General features: G+C 44.6%; 1 protein-coding gene and 1 non-coding gene across 3 annotated transcripts in view; both read right to left on the bottom strand.

The window, feature by feature from the left end:
• RANGAP1 (Ran GTPase activating protein 1) overlaps window positions 1-25,547 on the bottom strand; it is an 88,019-nt gene that overhangs the window by 44,874 nt on the left and 17,598 nt on the right. For both annotated transcript variants that reach the window (XM_088472745.1, XM_088472744.1), the window contains exons 4-5: window positions 15,386-15,445; window positions 15,032-15,211 (exon numbers count right to left, since the gene is read on the bottom strand). In XM_088472745.1, coding sequence (XP_088328871.1) covers window positions 15,032-15,211; window positions 15,386-15,445 — 240 coding nt within the window. The remainder of the gene's footprint in view (window positions 1-15,031; window positions 15,212-15,385; window positions 15,446-25,547) is intronic.
• Window positions 9,715-9,879, bottom strand: LOC148523793 (U1 spliceosomal RNA). Its single transcript, XR_015878425.1, has one exon. It is a non-coding gene; the product is annotated as a U1 spliceosomal RNA (small nuclear RNA).

The raw sequence follows: 25,547 nt of genomic DNA, 5'->3' as shown, positions 1-25,547 counted from the left end.
CTCGTAGTACACAGACATGTCGCTACTTTGAGTAACAGACTGCACCGTTTGTGGGTGGTAACAGGTTAAGGTGCTTGTGAACGGGGGAGTGGATGTGCGAACGCGTGCCTGACCGTTAGAAAGGAGTTTAATGGGAGTGCATAATTAGCAAAGTAGCGTCATGGCACACGGGACTTGTGTTGTTTTTTACTCTTACTGCTCGCAGTGCTTGCAGGAGGGTAAGGTCTACCTCAAGCGCTGCGAGCAGCTCAGATGGCTCACGATGTCCCAGATTAATCCTTCTTTGCCCGGAGATGACGTGGGCTGCAAGTGACAAGGGGGAGTCTTTAAACACTTGCGAGCGCAAAATGCCGTAGCTCGCTAAGACATAGAGGCGGCCTCACACCGCAAAGAGCGAGCGCATGATTTGCATATCCGGACCCTTTTTTCCAACAAGCGACCGTATCTAGCGAGAGACTCTGAATGAGGTCCAATATGCGATCATAGAGCATGGATTGAATAAGTACAGCCAGATTCTGGATTGATACATTTCTGGGTGACAGAATGAAAAATAGAATTTTCTGACACATTTGTATCTTAAATATCCCTGCAGTAAATGTATCAAGTTTAAAATAATAGACATCTTGGAAACACACAAAGTGACAAGATTTTATTATACATATAAATAAAGACAGCACACAGCCGTGGTTTTAAATATCTCTTTATTCACAAATAAAGAAAAGAAATATTATCACTCTATATTGCTAAATAATTTTTATTATATTTCGCTTTATGACCTTATTTAAACGGACAATTTTTTAACAAAAAACAAAAAAAATATTTATTTTCATATACAACAAAGAGTAGGACATTAGTACTCTTGTTACTATATATAGACAAGCGGATACTTGTTTTTTAATGTATATCCAATAAAAATTGTTTTTATACACAGGGCGGTATTCAATTAGAGGCGAAAGCGTACGTTTTTGCCGTCGTTGGCGAAACAGCCGTTTTTCGCCTAAAAACTGGAGAAAACTTTTCTTCAGCCTAGGGCAGGCGAAAAAAATGTGCGAAATCCCTATTTTTGGGTAAAAATGTAGGGATTTCTTACAGAACCTTTTGGACAGCCCCTCTAATGATACTTTAGTGAAAAGAAAAATTGTAAGTTGCGTACTTTGGCGAACAAAGAACAAAACTTCGGTCAAAATTATTTTTTTTTCGTGATAAATATGTTTAATGTATTGGGTATGGTATTTCAGAGGGCCATAAGGATGCGCCAAGTGTTTTAAACATCGCACGGAGCAGGTGGTTTTTAAAAACCGCAAAAAATACTAGCCCCAATACATTAAACGTATTTATCACGGGAAATAAAAAATTTGACCGAAATATCAGCAGACGTTTTTTGCCAAAGTATGCAATTTATGATATTTTTTTATCGCTAAAGTAGGGGAGTTGTCCAAAGGGTTCTGTAAGAAATCCCCACATTTTTACCAAAAAATAGGATTTTGCACATTTCCCCCACTTTTTTTTTTTTTTAAATGAAGAAAAGTTTTCTCCATTTTCACATGACAAATTGGCGAAAAATTATCGCAGAAAAACTAGCGATATTATGGCGGGTGCAATAATATCGCCGCTTATTGAATACGGCCCTATAGGCCATTTGAGGATGTGAGTGCACCTTAAAAAAACTGATTATCTTTTTCTCTGTATATTCGAATCAGTAGGTAACACCAAATATATTTCAATAGATTTAATACCCCAACTATTGGTAAATATGATTTGTGGTATCTTCATTCTGTTATTATCTATTTAATATTGCGAAAGCATTCTTATCTATACTGGATGGTTATACAATGCTTCCTTATGGTTGTAGTGGGCTTTAATCTAAAAAGATTCAAGCCCACTCAATCGGATTCCAGCCATTTAAAATTGGCGCCAATCAGAACTTGCACCCTCATTCTGGCACAAGCGGGAAGATCGCTAAAGTTAGTCAGCAGTGAAGGAGGAAGAAAACCTCCTGAAGACTCCAAGCAAGAGACACTGCAAAAAAAAGTAAGGCCTGCAAGGAAGTCAGTCAGAAGAAAATGCTTGTTCAAGAAAATACTTCAGGATACTCAAGCCCTAGTGACAATGTGGCTTCTGCAAAATAGCCGAGACTTGCCCCCTTGCTGCCCATGTGAAGCCCGGCGTGAAATAAGCAGCTGGCAAAAGGCAAGCTGAAAAGCCCAGCAATGAAGCGATTCGAAACCCTGCAGGGAAGGGCGGGCACAGGGGATACCCTTCTCACAGCAGATGACGAGTCCCACTCTCCATCCGCATTTTTAGTGTACATGCAGATGACGAGTGGAACTTGAGATCCGCAGAGAAGGGTTTAAGCCATTAGACATTCATGTTCGGTGGATAGATTCAAGATGGAAAAATCGAGATCTGCAATCAACGGTGAAACGGAACAAATACACTGTAAACAGGAACATCATGGATGCTTTACTTGAATGTTCCAGGCTGGGAAGGTCTCCAGTGCTTTTTCAGTTAGCACTTTAAACTCAAAATTTCCAGTTCCAAGACCTCCTAATCCCAGCCCTTTGGACTGTCAAAATTTCATCCTTACCTGGATGAAATCTTGATCAAGGCAAAGGGGTAAATGAGAACTGCAGGCATCGGCGGGTTCCTTGCGAGTCTGGCTGATGTTTTAAACTAGCAGTCATTTAAAAAGGCAAAACCAGATTGGTTTTGCCTTTAAATGATTGCTACAATGTCTCCAACATGCTTCAGGTGCATTGCCAAGTAACTGCACAAATACTCAAGTCTTTACTCAGATTTTGAAGGATCTGATTGTCTACATTCGTCAGTTGCAGGTGTTTCCTCCAGAGGAAAATATAGCCTTGTACCAAAATCTTGTCAACGCTTAGTCAGAAGTCAGTGGTTTTCTGTACGAGAGTCTCCAATTTTGAGGCGGTATAGTTTAATTCATGAATATTCCAGAAAAAAAAGTTGTCACTTGTCCAGAAATCAAATCAGGCTGTTGCATAGAACACGTTGGTTGCTACTCTAGTGACTGAAGTAGTGTTCCCGCTAGGCTGTTTTAGTGGGGCGCCGCGCCATGCCCAACTTCAAAAAGGACAGAATACGCCCTGCCCTTTTAGCCGTGCCCTGTTAAAACAACATGGCGTGGCCGTCTCCACCCGCAGGCCGTAGTGTCCCGCGGGTGGTAGAAAACAGCGGTATATCGATCACTGGTGGTGAACAGATGCTAGGCATAAGCGCCCGGTATCTATTCAGAGACAAGAGAGCTTGGGGGTCATCCCAGGCACGTCCCCAATAGTGATGAAAAGGGGGAGTGTCTTAAAGACATGTCTCTTTTCATGACCACGCCCCCTTTATGGGCATGCGCAGAATTGCCCCTTTCTAGCATGAACACTATGAAAGATGACAGTCTCAAGAGAGGCTGTTCCTTTCCCATTTGGAATTAGACAATTGTGTGACAACAGACTTTTTCCAGGGTTATGTGGGTTGTAGCACTTCACTGTGGGTTCCAGAGTCTGTGGCTTCCAGAGGGTGAAAAACTACCTAAATATTCTAGAAACACAGCATTGTGGTGGCGTACCATCACAAAAAAAGTTCTCATTATAATGAATTAATCCAGCAAGATAATGTGCTGTGCAGAACAAAATGTGCCTGCAATATGGCCAGTTGTCTATAACGGGAATAGACAACTGGGAAGCAGATTACCTCAGCAAGCATGGCATCCACCCTGGAGAGTGGACCCTTCACCCAAACATCTTCCAGATTGTGGAGAGATGGGGGTCAGCCAAATATTGCCATTTTGACGTCTCAGCTGCACCATAAAGTGGAGCGCTTCCGGCCAAGGACAAGGGACGTGCAGGCGTTTCATGGAGAACCTATGATGGTACAGCGGAACGTTCACCTGATTTATCTATTCCCTATATGCTTCCACATATCCTCAAAAAGGTAAAACAAAAATGGGTCCAGGTACAGGTAATAGCACCAAGGTTTTATAATGCAAGAACTGCTTTACCATGAAGGTTTAATGCAATTGGTTGTTGTAGCCATTATCCTGGCAAAGACGGGGATTAACTGATAGTATGGTGGAAATCATGTGCAGAGTCAGGAAACCTGTTTCTGTGGTTAATTATCACAGTATCCGGACAATTTTTAAGTTGGTTTGAGAAAAATAAGTATCCAACTACCGGTACTTCTTTCTAGTTAGCCTGGATGCTCCTGTTTATACAGGATGCTGTAGTTCACTGGTTAAAAATTGAGCATTGTATAGGTTCAGATTTCTGTCTCATCTGTGATCTCCCAGAAGAGGGTAAAACTTATTCCAGAGGCTCATATTTTCTTGCAAGCTGTGGCGCAAAAGTTACCACCTTTCAAGTCTTCCACTAAACCATTCAAACTTGAATTTAGTATCGACAACATTACAGCCATTTGAAACAGTGGATTTAAAAAGTTTCTCACTTGGAAAACGTTTTTTCCTTTTGACTATTCCCACGGTTTGGAGAGTGTCTGAGCTTGAAACACTATACTACAGATTCCCACTCTTGGGGCCAAATGCAATAGGGTGAGAGTTTTGAAAATGTGAGTTCTCTCATACTTTTTAATCTTGGCCAATGTATTAGAGTCCCAGAACAAAGCAACAGAGAAAAGTTGCATATTTTTTAGACTAAAAAAACTCACGATTTAAAATCTCATCCAGATGTTTTCCCATTTTGAAGATAAAACTCGACCAATATGAGAGTTAACTGCCAAGCTCTCACATCTTCTAAACTCTCACCCTATTACAATTGGCCCCAAGTGTTTTATGAAGTTAAGGCTGGTTTTCTTATTAAACCTTCATTTCCAGGTGGTGTCCAACTTCCATCGCAAGTGGGTCGATGGTCTGCACTGAGCATGCACACGACGGAGGAAGCTCCGTCGTGCGCATGCGCCAGACGCGACGAGCGAAGGAAAGTCCTTCGCTCGTTGTGTCTGATCAAAGGGGGCGTGCTGTCGATGTTGATTGACAGCACGCCCCCTTTGGTGGGCGTGCCTCCCTGACGGGGGCGTTCCCACGGGAACGCCTCCCGTCAGAAGCCGGCCCACTAGACATCACTAGTGGGTATAGGGGGATGAACCGATGCATCCTGGGAGCTAAAGCTTTAACTGCGTGGTGCCTGGTGTCCTCATCCACCACCTACACTCCAACGTCTGGCTGTAGAGCCCTATATACCCTGAAGAAGAAACATTGACAATCGGTAATTACGACTTTACATTTCCTCAGTGGCTCCTCCTCTCTGCAGACGCCAGGTATAAATGGGGAGGGCTGGTCAACTTACATTCCCCTGACGGCTGCTTCTCAGTGCAGCCACTGAGTTAAGAGTGCTGCCGGGCTGCCCATTCAGCAGTGAGTGGCTGCATGACAGACACTGGGGGAGTAGACAAGGATGCAGAGGGGCCGGGTGATTAGCTTCCATAAGTAGCCAAGTGGGTGTCTCTTACTGATAGCATCTGATGCAACCACGCCAGGCAAGTGGTTAAAAAGAAGGGTCGAGCTTCAGCCAGAGAACTGTTAGATGGGTACACGGTGTGATTCGCCACTGTTACATTGTGGAAGAAAGCACCGTTCCTCCCAATATAAACAACTATGTTTCAGGTCATTCCTTTTGGTGGTGCAGTACACAATTCTGCTGAGCAACAGTTGGGCAGCCACTGGGTCTTTGGTGCACACATTTAACAAATTTCACAGGCTCAAAGTATTGTGTCTATGGATGACAGTATCGAATGAAAGGTGTAGCGCAGTGGTTCTCAAACTCAGTCTTCAGGAGCCCACACAGGTCACGTTCTGCAGGTCACCCAGCTGGTGCACAGGTGTAATCATTACTCACTGGCACATTTTAAAAGATCATATATATGAGGGTAAAAGGGGAATGGTGGAAAAGGGGGGGACGCAGCACAGGCAATAGAGAGATTTTCCTCAATAAAGTGTAATTAATTAAATAAAAATCTATTGATAAATATACCATGGTGAAAAGGTGCTCCCAAGGAGTAATCAAACTTGTTTAGTAGGCAAAAGAGAGAAAAAAGAAAAAACTCCTTTGTTTGAGGCACACTGTATCACATGTAATTTAAAATTTAACTTTTATTGTTATTATATTAAAAATAAAAATTTAGAAAATGGTGGCATAAACTGCCCATTAGTTGCACAGAATAATTGAAAAAACAGGATTTTGGTACTTACCGATAAATCCCTTTCTCCGATTCCACAGGGGACACTGGAGTTCAAGACAGTGGGGTATAGACGGTGGTAGAGTAGAGCCTGGCACTTTAAATAATTCAGAAGTGTGGCTGGCTCCTCCCCCTCTATGCCCCATCAGCCCCAGTTTAAGAACTGAGCCCGAGAGGAGACGGAGGACCATAGGAAAACGAGAAGGAGAGGACCACAGAACGGAACAAGACCGAATGAGGGAGAACAGAGGAACCAACTGCAGGGAACACATGCAGTCACACAACCTTATAAGAAACCAAACAAAATGGCAGGTACGCAGCGCTGGGTGGGCGTCCAGTGTCCCCTGTGGAATCGGAGAAAGGGATTTATCGGTAAGTACCAAAATCCTGTTTTCTCCTTCATCCACTAGGGGACACTGGAGTTCAAGACAGTGGGGACGTCCCAAAGCCAACCTCCCGGGTGGGAAGCGCGGAGAACTTGCCGAACCCTTGGCAAAACCGAAAACCGGGATCACCAAGAACCGTAGGCCTAATGGAAAGGCAAGAGCTGAAGATCAAGTGTTGTAGAGCAGAGGAGACAATCAAGGCTCCTTGCTAAACAGCCATAGAAAATCCACACCTTACAGCGTAAATCGAATGGAATACTGCTAGCAAGAGAACAACCGCAGATGAAAACAGCTGAACACCGTAAGCTCAGCCGAAACAGACCAAGCACGAACCAGAGTTGAACATGAGAAGCTGTATAATTTGAAGACAGCAGAATCCCAGCACTGCTGGACATAACTCATATAGTTATACATATAACAATACCAATGTACAGATACAGAGTTGATCCTGTCCACAGACTCCTAACAAGAGTATACAGGGAGCAAAAGACAAGACCGAACAGTCGCCCTGGACCATTGGCAACCAGAGTGAAACCATAGAAGTCTCCAATAAGGATAGAGATCCCAATGACATGAGGCAGAGGCAGCTCTGAAAGAATCGAGACCACAATTCCTTTCAGAGCGTCAGACAGCAGTACAATCAACTCAGAAACAGAGGGAAAAACAGCAACTGAAACCTTGCAGCTGTAAATCTCCATACCAGACCACTGGCAGAATGTCTGGCAGCCCATCAGTTGTCTGCCTATTGAGTGGTTACTACTGCCTGGGGCGGGCCTCGAATTAGTGTATGGGGCATCCCAGGTGGAGACCTTACAGCACAAGCCACTGTGCCGACCTGAAAAGAAACCCACAACAACAAACTCCAAACAACATCCAACATGATGGAAGTGCGTAGGCAGTATCAACTGCTGTCCTGAACATAGTATAAAAACAACCCAGTTACCCTAGCAGTTAAAGAGCACGGATGCAACAGTCACCCAGTGAGAGCTACCAATATAGGGAAGCAACCATACAGCAAGGCTACAGAACTAGGACAACCATAGAGGTACCCATCAGGTACCTGTCAGTGTGATGAAAATATTCACAGTACTGAACAGGAAAACCAACCAGGCCCCCTGCGTGGAACATAATGACTGTCACGCTTTAATATAAAGAAGTGCATAACCCCCAAGGCGCTACAGTCACAGTCCATTATAACCCCAACAGAAGAATAAAGTGACATTCTCAATGTTGGAACTATGCACGCCAGGAAAGCTCTAAAGTGTAGAGCCTACTGCTAAAAAGAGCGGATGGCTACTAAGTCTGCAGCTAGGATGCATAAGGGAGAATAACGGCTATGTCGTGTCAGGTTGCATGAAATCGGAGCATCTTCCGAGGCAATAGTGGGGTACCGCTTACCTGTGAGCAATCAGAAGCCCTCTAGAAACTATGTAGAATGTCACTGACCTTCTCCATCTCACAGCAACCCGTCACATCGGGAATAGAGAGTAGCTTCAGTGGGCTAAAAACCAATGCTCCATAGCACAGTCTTCAGTCTGGCGATGTTGCCGTAGGAGAGACTGTAGAAAACTAGCAAAATGTTAGTGGTAACAAGAAGGTCGTACTACAGGACTCTATACCTGAGCTTGTTCCATTAGGGATGTGTATCCTTATATAGATTATACATATACCCCAAGCACGGTCTGCTAGAGTAAGTATTAGTACATTAACACTTATAATGGTTAAGTGCGTATTAGTCAAGAGGCGGGATAGTGAAAGAATTAAATAAGACCCTGTACTGGTCAAGATACACATAGCAATATTACATATTTGATGATGGATCCCACCAGTGACCCTTGACAATCATAGTGTTCACAATGAGGGATTAAACTTGAACCGCAGGGCCCATGATTTACTGGATACCCACCAATCTAATCAAGCCAGGCCTGACCCTGCCTATTCGGCGGGTGGCCCTAGACCTTCAGGCACAGGAGCAGAAGTGTGGTCTGTTGTCATTTAACCAAGTAAGCCCTGAGGATGGAATAGAATCTGGATTTTTATGTACTGATAGGAATGTACCCAGGGGCCACTTTATAGCCTCATTTTATTGAGATATGCGACTAAACAATAATATGGAGTACAGGAACCTATACAGAGAAAGGTACCTATACATAGACATAGAATACAATAATTATCCCAAGTAAGAATGGATATATCTGTAAAGAAAACCCCAGTTAGGGCTAAAAAAAAAAAACAGGTGTTTCCCAATTATTAGGAAGTAGTCATACGAAGAACATGAATATATTGGTATACATACACACGTACACTTAGACAAATAGTTGCATGAGAAGTCAACATAGTAAGTATACTTGTCAGACTCCTGCACCAGGAGATCATTATGCTCTATATAATATATAAATATATACATAGTAGGAACCACAAATAGCGGCACTCCGAGACTTAAATAGTGATCAAAAAGGTATATCTAAACTATGTTGAAACAAACAGGCCGACGTTTCGGGGGATACGTGCCCCTTTGTCAAAGCGAGTATATATACATACACCTATATACACATACATTGTAATAATAATAACTCCCCCGAAAAGGGGGCGCCGTAGATATAAACTGACAGGAACAAAACTGTAACCCCAGAAGGGTGTAAGTGCCTATCTTATATACATGTGTGGACTACCAGAAGGCTCCCAGACAAGTATATGGTCCATATTAGAAGCCATGCCTTAGGGAATTGTGACTATCACAATGTAAACTGCAGAACATGACTCTAGTCTATAGAGCCAATATAATATATTATAGCCTACAGCTTCTGGTAATCCCAGCTGGCTTCCCATCTGTGGAATTAGAGGTAACCTAATGACTGCGGAAGCATAGGCATACCCACACATATAACAAATACATTCATACATAGTATGTGTAAATCGAAGTTGTTGTACCAACCCACGGCAGCAGGAGAGTCCAGCCTCCAATTGCAGTATCTTTCTTTTTAAAATATGCAAGGTATCAGATATAAAACTGATAAGAACAAATCCTACCCTTGCCTTTATGGCAAGGATAAGAAGCGATACATACATATATATATTGTATACATGTACCCTCATACAAGGTCACAGGTAACGATAATTTATCCAGGAGAAAGCGTGAACGCAGTCCCCCACTTCCACAAATTATGCAGTCGAGATTTCCGCATTTTGAGAAATCATCGGGGGTCAGCACACCCAGAGTGCAATGGATGCGCCTCGCCCTGAGAGAACCACCTTTGTGATCATGGTATCTCCCCTGCCAGGTAAATATGAACTGTGGCTTACCTCCACGCAGGGAGACTGCTGATGTGCCGTGTGTCCATCCTCTGTAGGCCTGATATTTTAACAGCGCGCTGTCCCAGACTGGTATAGATCCTGGGAGCCTTCTGTCCTTGCCTTATCAGGTGAGCCATTTGAGCTCCAGTTGAACCCACCTTTTCAAAGTGGGGATCAAAAGGACAACCTCAGGTCAATGAAGTATACTGCATTATATTTAACATATACAGGCATATTTGTCATGCGGAGGGCAAAGTGACATGGACACAGCCTCTGTATTAGGCTGCGGCATGTTCCTCCCTGAGCTAGTGTCAGGGGTCCAGACACTCACTCTATAATAGTGGCGGCGGGTCCCATGATATGTAGAGGTACTGCTTCAATAACATCTGACATTAGTGAGTACTGATTCATTTCCTAATCAAACAGACTCCAGCAGCCATCTTGAGATAGACAATTGTAAAATAGTCGCAACTATCTCTACACAGTGACATCACAATGACGTAGGGCAGCAGTTAGGATAGTTGTGGGGTCGACAGTTTTGAAGTGCTCTCCCCTACAGAATAGAAGTACATTACTGCTAGATAAAGTACTAACAAGTTCATTGCTGGAATTTGACCACCATATAGGAACTACAGAGATGAGCCAAGTTCTATATGGACCATTCCGCTGCGTGACTAAGTAAGCAGGAAGACTGCTACACTGCGTGCATAATTTGGAATCAGTTCAGTATGCCTCAGCATTGTACTATAATAGAGACCAAACTAGGTTCTATCTAGATTCTACAGCTATGCACAGGGGAGACTATACACATAGGTCCTCTTCATCTATATATTTATTAACAGTTCTTATATATCGCAGCGTATTCCGCCGCGCTTTATCATTGGAAACATCAATAGAACAAAACTGGTTTTAACAGACAGTATATATAAGCAGGAAAGCCCCGTATATATACACATATATACTCATACATACACTTAACTCATGTAGGCATGTATACAAAGCTACCCATATTGCATTATGTCATAGGTAGACAAATGTGCTTGGAACTAACTCCAGCAGCGGTACAGTGAGTGCAGCGTCTTCAGGCACAAACTTCTACGCCTCTCCCTGCACTGCAAGCAGCTGCCTCTGCAAAGTTACAGACTGCCTGTATTCTGTACAGTGACAGTCTCTGCATATGCCTGCGCTGTAGTGCGCGCCAACTGAGAGGCTAGAAAAAATATGCGGCGCCTGCTCCCCGGGAGCAGTAACGGCTGCCGGACCTAAGCCACGCCCCCTCACTGCCGGGAGTAGAGCCCCGGCGCTAACTGCATCCGGTCTTAACCGGCAATAAACTAACCCCTGCTGCTCACCACTATGGCATAGAGCAGAGGGAGGAGGAGATCACATCGGCAGCAGTCACACAGCGCTGTCAGACTCTTTTAAGTGAGCCAGCGCTGACTCAGCAGTGCAGGGATGTTAAGAGCGTGCGCCAGCAGCTCGTAGCAGGGCAGTGCAGAGCGAACCTATGTAATTACAGACTGTCTGAACAGTCTCCCTTGATGGGTATCCGCGCTATATGCGCGGTAGCTCCGCCCCTTGTAATAACGCTAGCGGCGTTATAACAGGAATCCAGGACTGTATGAGCCTGGGAGGGGGCGGAGGGGCCGCAGATCTAACTCAGTCCCCCGCTAGTCAGGGGAACAGAGCTATACTTACCAGCTGCTGGCATCAGGACTGCGGCTAGGCATAGGGAAGCACGGACACAGCTTCTATATTAAGCTGTGGCGTGTCCCTCCCTGAGCTACTGCCAGGGTGCCTGGGACCCGGACACGCACTCTTTATTAGTGGTGGCGGGTCCTCCTGATGCCTCCATGTAGCAGGCTGACAGACGCAGCACTCTGTCAGCCTGTCCTCAATGCTCGTTGAAGCTATGAAAATAAATAAAGTTAAAATAAAAGTAAAATTACTAAGTGTGGGCTGGAGCTCAGCCCTATGTGACCGGCTCTTCTCGGGCACATTTCTAAAACTGGGGCTGATGGGGCATAGAGGGGGAGGAGCCAGTCACACTTCTGAATTATTTAAAGTGCCAGGCTCTACTCTACCACCGTCTATACCCCACTGTCTTGAACTCCAGTGTCCCCTAGTGGATGAAGGAGAAATAGTATACCCACACTATTGTCAATAAAAGACAAAAATCATATGATAGCCGGATGCGTATTTACCCCCGGAATCAACACTAACACGTGAGCCCTATTGAAAAAGCCCTCAGGCGAAATGCTTGTCAGGCCACGGGAGTCCTATGCACACAGGAACTCCAGACATACGGACAGCTGCTCCAGGCAGATTTACCCTCTCTCCGCAATTGTGCTGTCAGGTATCTTTTCAATCTTTTTTCACAAGACTCTCATCAGCCTATGTATTTTCTACCCTGCAATGCCATGGTAACAGGGAGAATACACTGCCTGCGCTGACAGCAGAGAAAGTACCTTTTGTTTCTTCACTGTGTCTGTGGTCAGGGACTCTCATTTCCAGTCCAATACTTGTGTAAGACTGGCAACAGTAGATCTCTGTTCCATGTAAGCACACAGGCACTATTTTCAACATCAGCACTCCTTAATATGAAATTATTGTACATTGCAGGACGCCTCTAATTCTAAACATATTTATTTACTGCAGAGCTGTAAAGTCCGTAATGTTATTGTACTGATTGGTGACATATGTATCAATTTATTCTATTTGATGACAATTTTGTCTATATTTATTTCATTTTTGCCTTATGACTTTTTTCTTCTTGTCCAAAAAAAAAAACAATGACAAAAAATATCTTTTTTGACTAATCTTGTGAACTTGCTAGTTGATAGAGGGCTTTATCCATTTTATTCTTATGATTTACGCATGTTTGCACGTTGCACTCTCTCTCCTTTCTAGATACCATTGTGTATATAATCAATTGATATAATTAATAGCACTAGCACTTTGATTGAAATTGGTTGCTCCATTTAGTATCAGATAATCAGTATATTCAATAGATATTTTTCAATTGCACTAGCACTTTCTGCATTTTTCATGATATATTATTTGTCTAGTTAATCAAATTATTTTTTTGCCTTTTATTGACAACAGTGTGGGTATACTATTTTTCAACTCTATTCTGTGCAACTAATGGGCAATTTATGCCACAATTTTCTAAATTTTTATTTTTAATATGACAACAATAAAAGTTAAATTTTAAATTACATGTGATACAGTGATACAAACAAAAGGAGTTTTTTATTTTTTTCTCTCTTTTGCCTACAAAACACATTTTAAAAGATCCACAGGTGGAGCTAATTATTTCACTTGTGATTTTGTGAGACCTGGAAAACATGCACTGTTTGGGGTCCTGAGGACCGAGTTTGAGAACCAGTGGTGTAGCGTAATGCAACTCTGAGTGTCCAAAAGGAGTCAAGTGTCCACATAAGATGACAAAGAAAATGGGATTTTCATATTTTATTATTTATTCATTCCTTTAACGCTCTAAGGGCCTGATTCTGAGTTGGACGTGCCTGCGTCTTTTGCCGCAGTCGTGTCTACGACTTTATACTAATACCACTACACACCCTTCCCGGATGTACATTTGTGTTACCTAATGTGCAAAGACTTATACATTGAAATTAGGGATGTGCAGGCTCGGATAGGTTCGAGTTTGCACGTGGAGTTCGGATTTTTCCCTCCAAAAAAACGGAACTCAGAACGAGGCAAAACGTCATCTTACATGGACGAACATCATCATTCCTGGACAAAAGACCAGGAATGATGATGTTCGTCCATGTAAGATGACGTTTTGCCTCGTTCTGAGTTCCGTTTTTTTGGAGGGAAAAATCCGAACTCCACGTGCAAACTCGAACCTATCCGAGCCTGCACATCCCTAATTGAAATACGGCTTGGTGAATCTTTAGACATGACAATTGGTAGCACCAGCCCATGCTAGGTACAGATTCTCCATTCTCCAGAGTATGGCCTCCAATGAACGCCATTGTGCGTGTTAGTCCGCAACCACTTCTGTAACACGTCCGAGACACTCCCATAAGACGGACCATCTCTGTGTGTCTAATTAGCCACCCCCCGTGTCACTGCCCATTACATTTGCAAAACAATTCAGAGTCTATGTGCGGGCTTTGTATGTGCAGACCGTTTGATGCATGCTCTGTGCAACTTTTTCGTGACTTTGTAGCATGACCAGTTGAAAATGATCAGCATTGCATCTGACTCAGAATCAGCCCCAATTCTCCTTATCGAGTACTTAAAATTATTTTTTTTCAGGGAGATGTTATATTGCTGTCTTCTTTTAGATTCTTAAGGAACTTAGTTAGAAAAATAAGTGCAGGATAGGGATATGGAAAAAGGCTGGGTAAACACTTTAGAATATAAAGTGGCAACAATTAGAAGGTCCATAGTCTCCCAACGGATTCAGAGAAAATTATTTAACCGCAGTATAATAAATATACATATTATATGCAAGGAGAACAGTAATCAAAATAATGAATAAGAATTGTTAATATTCCATTTGATATTACACAGAAGCAGGTTCATTACAGGACACGTGTACAAGAAAGCACAAATATTCCATGTGACTACCTCTATCACAAACTGGTTTAGCTCAGGGCTCAGTCATAAATGTGGACCACAAAAATTTAAGACCTAGCACCTCTTGTCTTAGACATGGATTCCTAATAACCTACTGCCTAGAGTTGATGACAATCTATATTACACTGCTGCATTCAGAATGGGCCTAGGGAGATGAAAAACATTATTCCTTTACGAGAAAAAAAAAATCTTTGCCTGTCGCTCACTAAGCCAGACACAGAGGGGTATATTTACTAAAATGCGGGTTTTTAGAAGTGGAGATGTTGCCCATAGCAACCAATCAGATTCTAGCTAACATATTCTATAAGGTGCTAAATAAATAAGTAGAATCTGATTGGTTGCTATGGATAACATCTCCAGTTCTAAAAACCCGCACTTTAGCAAATATACCCCATAGAGCGAGGGCAAATAGAAAATAAATGGCATTAATTAGGGGAAGAGCCTGAGCAAGCAAGACTGAGTCCTCATTGGCCAGCAGCGTCTGTGTCCTTACAGCAAAAGTATGAGGAAAATTATTTGAAAGAGCTTCTTATATGTACCTTTCCTCCACCAATGCCCATTCCACAGTTGTTTAGTTTCAGTTCTTGCAGTGTAAAACACGTGGAGCTTTTGATCAAAGCCTCAATTCCTCTCACCCCATCTGGTCCAAAAGCATTGTCACTCAGATCAAGTTCCATCAGCTGAGCTCTGGCAGTGATGAGTGCTTCACCTAGGGAAGTCTATTGCAAAAGAGATGGCTATAAAGTCACGATTAAACATCCTACTCTCTGGAATTTAATACGGATATAAATAAAATGGTAAATCCACATTCATCACTTCACATATTGCAAATTTAAGACCTTAAAGATCACCTTGCTTACTAAATTAGCCAAGTCATAAATAAACATACTTACAAGTGCTGGTGGAATTTCAGATCTCAATCTCCCAGTAAACATATCACTCCAATGACATCTCTGGTAAAAAAAAAAAATAATAATAATAATTAGAGTTACAACTAAAGCTGGGTACATACTAGACGATATTTTGGGCGATCTGACGATTTGGAAAGACAAATCGCTCAAATCGTCCAGTGTACACACACTATCGCGCACTCCCTTGAGTCGTTCGTTGCTTCTTTTGGTCGGCCCTACATGCTGCTCAATCTGAGGATGTTGTAAATGATTTTTACCACATCGTGCAGTTTGTACGCTCTACCGAACGACCAGGCAATATGTAACCATTATATAGTTAACAATCTAACCACCAGATGATGTACAATATACAATATCATTCTGTTGTTTGTAAGATTGCACAGTGTGTATGCACTATATCGTTTTTCTGGTAGTTCATGGGAAACCCTTTTCGATTTGCATTGTTTGTACATCGTCTAATGTGTGCCCAACTTACGGTAACTAAAAATGTTTAATCTAAAAGCACCAGAATACAGACATTGAAAGACTTTAGGAAAAAACAAAGTTAATATTTGGCAGTTAGTGGTTTTCAAAACATGCCATTTTGGAGAAATCAAGGTGCCCTTCATATCTACATATTAGTGACCATATAACTACTTTCTGCTTTGTGGTATGCTTGCTTACTTGACAACGTATGTAAACAATATGTAGCTTGAACATTTGAAAACAGGATTTTTATACTTCCGCTAAAGACATTGTGGTACACCGGACCATGGGTAATACGCAGCCTCCATTAGATCTTTGGCACTTTAAACATCTTCGAACGGTTTTAGGTTCCCCTCTTCTATATATGTATACTGCAGAGAGCTCAAGCAAGGCAAGAACAAGATAGCATAATATATAAGTATACCAGTGCAGGCTGTAAATGATAAACTATATATGTATAATAATAGAAGGACGGTTATTCATAAAATTTATTTAACAGATATTTAATTGTGTGTAAAAAAAAAACCTCTGTTAATCAAAAAATCAAACATCTATGTGCACATTTACAATAAACAACAAAATAAGGCCACTTGTCAAGCTCCCAAATCTCTTGGTGAATTAGGACCTCCTCTGTATAATATTAGCAGCAAAGTTTACCAGGCATTGTAGTAAGTCCCCAGGCATCAACAAGCACTCAGTCGAGATATTTAGAGTGCTCTAGGGGTAGTCCACTGGTGATCAGCCGCAGTTGAAAGTCACTTGAGTAAATAGGTCCAATAGTATCCAGAGATAAAGTCCAGGAGTCCAAAGATAAAATCCAAGTGGCCTAAAAGGCTCAATGCGTTTCCCTTGGTCAAGATAGCCCAGCTTCCTCAGGAGCATATGTATACAGGGTCGCAAATCTCCCTATATATACTAGTTAATTAGATAAATATCTGCACATGAGCATAATCACATCATTCAAATATAAAAAACCATCCTGCATACGCATTTTTATTAGTCACAATAGACTCATTTATAAGGCAATCCCATAAGTTTTAAATATTTAAAGACAATCTAAAACATCGTAATCTATTCAATGCATATAAAAGAAAAAATTAGTAATACTTATTCTTTTATTTCCGCGGGTCATGTGACTCCTGTCAGTCACATGACTCTAGAATGACAGATCTCAATATATAACAAGAGCACTCTTTGATTCGGTTAGCATAATCACGTGGTAGAGAGTTCACTGAATCGCTCTTCATTGGTTTAACATAATCACGTGATCCGGAACAGACTGCAGCCAATCATCTCCCGGTGGTCAAGGTGACGCGAAGCCTCCGAGTCAGATCCTGCAAACCGTTCGGCTTGTGTATATATGGGATTCAGATACCTGGAAGCCGTGTCATCAAAGCCGAAACATAATATCGGCGCCGTATCCCCCAGATTGCTATGCAATGAATAATCATATTACATGTATAACATGCGCTGCTAATCTCCATTAATAGATAGTATATAACTCAGGTATATAACATATCTAATCCGATCACATGGCAAATTCAACTAGGGGAATCTTTCATATATTTAAATAAAGATAATGACAATGATAATGAAATCAATTTTATCTTTGTCACCATGGTGCCGCGGTTCTACAGAACCCGAACTACGGCATATAAATGCGTCACAATACGCATCAGCCAATAATCAAGGCTCTGGAAAACAGCGTTGCCATCATGCCATCATGCCAACATTCCATTAATATTGTCGTGAGGTAGATTCCACATATAAATTTATCATTCAATAAGATCATTTATATTAAACAAAAAATAAGAAGAGATGTTCACAATAATTGGTATCATACAAAAAACAAGAGATATGGTAAGAACTTACCTTTGTTATCTCTGTTTCTACGAAGTCCATAGGGTCCACAGGGTTGACCTTGGGGTATAGGTTGGGAACCAAATCCGGGCACCACGCAGTTAAAGCTTTTAGCTCCCAGGATGCACTGGGTCCACTCTCCCTATAACCCCACCCCCAAGCCAGAGGCACCTCAGTTTGTAAGTAGCCAAAGGCCGGAGGAGGAGAGAAAAAGAGAGAGAAAACTGGAACACTCAATAACCATACTCACCGAAATGGGAGACGGAAAACCGGTGACCAGCCACACAGCCCATATGAAGCCAGGTGCGTCAGGGCGGGCGCCCTGTGGACCCTATGGACTTCGTAGAAACAGAGATAACAAAGGTAAGTTCTTACCATATCTCTTGTTTTCTACTTCAGGGTCCATAGGGGGTCCACAGGGTTGACCTTGGGGATGTCCCAAAGCAGTTCAACCAAGGGTGGGGACGCTCCTGTGCTGAGAGGAGAATCCGTCGCCAAAAAGGAAGCATCCTGAGAGGCAAAGGAAACCAATGCCTAGAACCTTAAAAAGGTGTGGACAGAAGACCACGTGGCCACCTAGTAAGGCAAAACAGCCGAGGCGCCACAGCGAGCCGCACACGAGGGTCACATGGCCCGAGAAAAAACAAGCATCAACAACAGGAAGGCCTACCCATGGGTAGGCCCCTGAGGAAGACCTACGAGGCCATCCAAGTCAACATTTGGTTATAGGCCGGCCATCCTTTCCTGTGAAAACCAGAAATCTCAGACCACCAATAAGGAGTCCGATTTCCGTAAGGAACCTGAACGGATCACATAAATCCAAAGAGGCCAGACCACAGTCAATGAGGCCACACCAGCCGAGAGGACTGGGGACAGAATGGCCGTACCATAAGTTCCAGAATAATATGGAACCTGAAAACCACTAAGAAGAAACACAGGGCGAGAGCAACTCCCACCCTGACATGATGCCCTCCAGAAGAGGGAGCTACATGAGAACGCTCCCAATTCAGACACTCTCCTGGTTGATATAAACACCCTGAGAGAAAGAGAGAGCCTAAGCAATAGACCATGTAATGGCTATCACAACCAGCGGTTCCATTGACTGTCCCCGGAGGTAACGAAGAACCACTACTTACTCCCAAGGAGTCCCTAGGGAGGACAAATGGAGGCATAATCAAGAAAACACTCCAAAGGATGAACTGGATACCAGAGTGAAGCAATTCCATATCTTAACCATACTGACAGTGTAGAGATCCGCACTGTCAGGAAGACCAGGCCAAGTGTGAAACCCAAGCCAGCCGGAAGGAATGCCAGAATATCTGGAAATCCTGGACACCGGAGGATTGTATCGACAGGTACAATACCATAAGATTTATGGCTGCCACAGTTTGTGGTAGGTCCCAGCAAAAGCTGATCCATGTGCTCTAATCATTCCAACGATGACAAAGCCAGGGAAGCCGTAAGACCACTGTAAGGACACAGTCAAAGACAAACGACCCAGGTCCAAGGCAAAACCAAGGACCCTGAGACAACAGGTCCGGGCAGTGAAGCATCAGGGATGGAGTATCGATGTAGAGACTCCGAAGATCCAAGTACCCCTGACATCTGGGGCAATCAGGAGCCACCAGCAGGAAAGCATCTCCGTCTCGATTGAAAACACTTCCAAAGACCTCGAGGAAGAAGGGAGACCGGAGAACACAGGTACACAAAGTGGAAGGACCACTTCACCGACAAAGAGTCGCTGAAGTTTGCTTCAGAATCCCCAGAGCTGAACTGTAACACCCTAGTGTGATAAAGTCAGAAGGCCATGAGGGTCACCTCAGGGGGGCCCCCCCTGCTCACCAGGAGATGAAACCTCTCTTGGGGAAGAGACTAGTCCCCGGGATGCACGTCGTGACGGCTGAGGACTCCCGCTTCCCAATGGAGAGCTCCTGAAATGAACGCTGCCGAGATGGTCGGGAGGAGACCCTCGGACTATGTCCGAATATGTGACATACCTGTCATTGCCACCCAACGAACAGTGTTGCTAAAAAGGAAGCCACTGTCCTGACCCTGTCGGACTGAACCTTTTCAGGTTCACCGGGAAACAAGAGTTATGCCAGAGTAAGTTAATTGACAGGGTGGAATCGACAGACGTCCAACTGCACTGAAAAGGATTCGGTCCAGACACTGTCCCTAGCAAAGAAAACCCTGGAAGAGATGGCCATAGCCACCCGGACAGGGACCGACTTGCCTCCGGAGAGAGCATCATCGTTTGAACAGTTATCCGACAGAAAAAACTCATTCCATCTGGAGATGAGCCAATTATGGAAAGGCCTGGAATGGAACTGAGCCCATTCCACCATGCATCCCAGAGTGTAAAGACATCTGTCGACTGCGCAGACAACCATGTACTCCTAATGGAAGAGAGGAGATTCCGTCTTACGCCAGAAGAATTCTCAGATTCTGAGAATCCAGCAGGGATCCTAGATGAAGAATACCCAGAGAGGGATGCAGGGAGGACTTTTTCCCCGTTGATTAAACGTCTGCACCCTGAAGAAGCCACAGTCATCCTGACCTGGCCGTAAAGTACCCCGGTGATCCCGCTAAGAGCAGGAGGCCGTCCAGGTACAGGAGCATTGGGATATACTGAACAGAAGAACTGTCAGAAAATCCAAAACGCTGGTAAACCCCTGTGGGGCTGAGGACAGTCCCAACAGGCAGAGCCCGAAAAATTGTAAGTGTTGCTGTGATACAGCAAACCTCAGCCCATGCTGAGGAAAGGTCTCTGTAAGTACCCGTAGGCACGCGTCCTGTATATCCAGTGATACCCTAAAGTCCCCAGGTTCCAAACATCGTATGATGGAGCATAGGGATTTCCTCCTGAGCCCAGGTAGCTTTAGGAACTGGTTCAGGGAATTGAGACAGAGAACAGGCCAAAGAGGACCATTCAGCCACCGCACCAGAAAGAAAACAGAACAACCAGTCCCTCACTGAGATAGTGGGGATGGCCCAATTAGCTCCGCTTACCGCAACAACTGCATAGCTTTCTGGATCTGTAAGGCCCTTGTAAAGAGGGCGTACCCTCCTACCCACGTAGCCGCGGCAACTTGACACTAATACCGGGCGAACTGAGAAAATCGGTATCTCCCAGTTGTAGGCCTGTCCCGTCAGACTGAAGAGATATCCGTAGGTTCAGAAGCAGGATCGGCTGGCAGTCCAGGCCTGCTCGGTACTGGATATGTCGGCCCTTGTAGATGCCGACAGTCTACGAAGAAACAGACCTTTAGGCTGACCGAGAGGACAAAAAAGACTTAACAGACTTAGTCTGAGGCCTTGTAGTGTGCATAGCTGAAAGCGGTAAACTTGTCGTTAGTAATACTGCCAATGTTACTACAATCTTGTCAAGGTCAGGACCAAACAATATCAACCCTAAAGATGGTATCTGCACCTCTGCATTCTCAGAGCGCAGCCATAGGGTATTACGGAGGATACAGTCGCAGCCGGAACTCTGAAAGTTAGGAGACTGGTATCCAATATAGGCATGTCCACCTATGACAACTGCATATATTACATGAGCGACCAAATACATTTGAACCCCCGACGTGTTGGAGGGGAAAAAACGTTACAAATGCATCAACCCAATATGCAATAGTATTAACCAACCATGCTATAGCCATGGTAGGATGGGTAACAACTCCCGAAAGCAAGTATACTGATTTCAGGCAGAGTTACCACCTACGGATCCGAAGAATCCGACCACGCAGGAATGGGAGGCGTAGTAACGTCTGTAATCAGACGAGTAACACGCCCATCCCCCCCAGGAGGGGCTCGTGATGCCCTCAGGGAATTTGGGACAGGAGGCCAAACACTGTTGTAACACCTCCTATCTGGCAACAGCCAGAGTCCCGCTATGCGATCCACCCGCTAGTCAGCAACAGGTAACCCGAAGGCACGCAATACTGAGGGTGTATGATACAGGTGCAGGTCAACATTCACTCTAACCAGAATGGACCTGCTACCAGCCCTAAAGCAGGGATAATAATACCTGAAATAGGCTTCCCCCCGTGTAAGAGGGAAAGAGCCCCGAACAGTACCCAGTTCACGGCAGAGCCAACTGGGAAGTAACCACAGGGCGTCAACCACGCCAATTAGCGTTTCGTAGAAAACGACATCCACCCAGGGTGGCTGTTGTGGTAATCCCTGCAAGGGGAATGACAGACTATTGTGGCACCAGGGGGAATTCATATACTGCAAAAAACCCCTGCAGGGAGCGGTAGTCTGTGTCACAGGGGAAGAGTGCAAGAAGCTGCGAGATACCCTGAGATGAAAAGGGCAGTATGGTGAAGTAACCCCAAGTGAGGTACAACAATGGGGCCCGCCCGGCGATCCGCAATTGAGAGGATCCCGAGAAAACAAACCGCCCAAGGGGGTCGTGAAAGAGGCCGGCACCAGATGACGCCACATACAGAACCCTTTATGAGTCAAATCCTCCGCACTAACACCTGCAGCACATGACTTGCAGGATAGTAAAAATGGGTGCAGTATAACGCTCTATCTCCTGGTCAGACATATCTGACCCATCTTGGCGGAAATATTAAGCAGCACTATACTGGTCCTGACTGATGCCAAAAATAGCTGCAGGGACCCATTTTCAGCGTATGCAACACACAGTTCCATCTAAAATATGGCAACGTGCAGCACGCAACAGTATGTGACAAACCACACAAATATTAACAAGTATATAAATGTGAGGTCTCAGAACCACCCTAAGTACAGCTGTATTAGGGCAGATAAAGAAAAGGGATAGATATACACTGACAGGTGAGAGAATAAAGTACAGTCAGCACTAGCATAAGTCACATACAATGCAGATATATACATATATACATAAACATGTCATATAATATACTGCACTATTACACTGCATTCAACTGCCCAGATTCAGTGTCTGGGAAGGCTACAGCGCTGTGTACACTGACCTGATGGTGAGGTACGCAGGGGGACTGGACTCACTGCCATCCTGAGAGATTTCTGCTGCACCACAGAGATAAAATGGCCGCTGGAGACCTCAGAGGAAGCGTGGCCCGCGGAGGAAGCAGCTCAGCGACGCCAGACTATGGATACTGAAAGGCGCGCTGAGCTGAGGGGAGGAGCCGCTGTAACAGGGAAGGCTGCCTCCCCTGGCCGGCTATTAACCCCCGGGACGCCGGCTCCCTGCACCGATCGTTAAGTCCCTGGTGGTCTAGTGGACACACGGGGTATGGGGGGCCCGCCGCCACTGCCGGCGCCTCCGGTCTGTCCCCTGAGACCGGAGGCACAGGACTGCATTTGAAATGCGCGGATCACCGCAAGCGGTGATCCGCGACCTTACCTGCTCCCCGTGGATCCGGCAGCAGTCCTGGGCGCCCGCAGAGTCCGGCTAGTACAGACTCTGGGGTCCCGCTGAGATCCCCAGATCTGTACTGGCGTCTCAGCGCCAGCGGGGTGACGGAGCGGCAGCTTAGACGTCCTATGGACAGTCCGACGCTGCCGCTCTGAAGAGTCCAAAGTCCATGAAAAAACTTTGTCCCTAAAAAAATAAAATAAGCTTAGGGGCTGCTAATCAGCTCCCCCTGCGCTAACGGTGACCCGACTCCGGCCGGGCACCAACTTAAACTGAGGTGCCTCTGGCTTGGGGGTGGGGTTATAGGGAGAGTGGACCCAGTGCATCCTGGGAGCTAAAAGCTTTAACTGCGTGGTGCCCGGATTTGGTTCCCAACCTATACCCCAAGGTCAACCCTGTGGACCCCCTATGGACCCTGAAGTAGAAAGAATAACGATATGATTGAACATCAAAGAACCAAATTTAATTCTATAATTTCATCAGGGTACAAAGAATTAAACTTTAACATCCAAAAGACTTATCTATTGCTGAGTTTATTGTATCTGTCCCCTCCCCTAGAAGTATATGTAATTGTTTCTAAACAGGTACAAGAACAAGATAGCAACACATAAAACCTAGATTGTTAAAGTGTGCACTGAAAAAAATGTGGTCGCTTCTCACAGCTGTTCAGTAGAGACCCTGTGCTAGCAGCATGGGAGGCCCAGATAGATATGTGGGGATGCGCCCTCACAGCTACAGGGACAGTTTGTTCTGACTCAATGAAAACATGGACCATCACCTAATCAATCCATCTGTCTTGGGCCTCGAGACACAGGCAAACCACTTATGCGGACATTGTGAAAGGGCAATAGATAACCTAACCTGCTTAAGTAACAAACTCCATGAACATATGTCTAGAATACTCCAATAGTGTGCAGAAAGCCCTCTTTCACTGAAGATGTATATCGGTCTAAGACCTGGAAGCACCCCGTCTGAGTAAGAGGGACATGGAGACCAATTTGGGATGAAAAGGAAGGTTTGGATCTAACAGCAGTCCTGTGTTCAATGATGACTAGGAATGAAGACCTAAGAGACAAAGCCGGAAACTCTCAGTCATGGCAATAAACTGGAAAGCATTCCTTCAGGTAAGCTACTTTAATTTCAAAACAATCAAAGAGTGCGGAAAGGCTGTCAACACCTAATTGAGATCCCAGAGAGATATTGGGGTGAGGATGTATTAAGGCTGCACATGCATCAATCCATAACAGAAAGCCTGCACTTCAGGTTAAAAAAAAAAAATATATATGAGATATGGTAAGAATTTACCCTTGTTATCTCTATTTCTACGAAGTCCATAGGGTTCCACAGGATACCTTGGGGTATAGGTGATGACGTTAGGCATCGGGCACCATAGAGTTAAGCTTTCAGCCTCCCAGGATGCACTAGGGTCCCCCTCCTATACCCCGCCCCCGAGCCAAGGTATCTCAGTTACGTACCAAGCCATAGGCCGGAGGAGGAGAAGGAAGAGAGAGAAAAAAGATCTGGACACACACAAGAATCACATTCTCACCAGAGGGAGACGGAAAAACCGGTGACCAGAGTAAAGCCCATCTGCAGCACAGGTGCGACAGGGCGGGAGTCCTGTGGAATCCTATGGACTTCGTAGAAATAGAGATAACAAGGGTAAGTTCTTACCATATCTCATATTTTCTACTTCAGGGTCCATAGGGTATCCACAGGATACCTTGGGGATGTCCCAAAGCAGTATCCTTCAAGGGTGGGGACGCTCCTGTGCTGAAAGGAGAATCCGCCGCCCGAAGGAAGCATCCTGAGAGGCAAAGGTGTCAAACGCGTAATACCTCACAAATGTATGGACAGAGGACCATGTGGCAGCCTTGCAGATCTGGACTGCAGAGGCACCACATCGAGCTGCCCACGAAGGACCCACAGACCTAGTGGAATGAGCCCTCACAGAGGATGGAACCGGCAGGCCTTCATGAAGATAAGCTTCTGAAATGGCCATACAGATTCCAAGCTGCCAAAGTTTGCTTTGAAGCAGGCCAACCCTTCTTACGGAAGCCATAGAGAACAAACAAGGCGTCCGACTTCCTAAATGAAGTGCGGTAAACATAAATCTTTAAAGCCCGCACAACGTCCAAAGTAGCCTCACCCACTGAAAGACCAGCTGAGTTAAAAGCCGGCACAACTATTTCCTCATTGATATGAAAACGGGAAACAACTTTGGGAAGAAAATCAGGACGAGTGCGCAGCACCGCCCTGTTCCCATGAAAAATCAAGAAAGGGGGTCTACAGGAGAGAGCCCCTAAATCAGAAACACGTCTGGCTGAAGCGATGGCCAGAAGGAAAATTGTTTTAGCTGTCAGCCATTTCAGATCCACTGAGTCCAGTGGTTCAAACGGCGGTCCTTGGAGAGCCCTCAGGACCACAGCTAAATCCCAAGGCGCCACCGGTGGA

Source organism: Taudactylus pleione, unplaced genomic scaffold (genome assembly GCF_031769625.1).
Source record: "Taudactylus pleione unplaced genomic scaffold, aTauple2 ptg000128l, whole genome shotgun sequence".
NCBI lineage: Eukaryota > Metazoa > Chordata > Amphibia > Anura > Myobatrachidae > Taudactylus > Taudactylus pleione.
The sequence above is the reverse complement of the archived record's forward strand: the minus strand, read 5'-3'. Positions and strand labels throughout refer to the sequence as shown.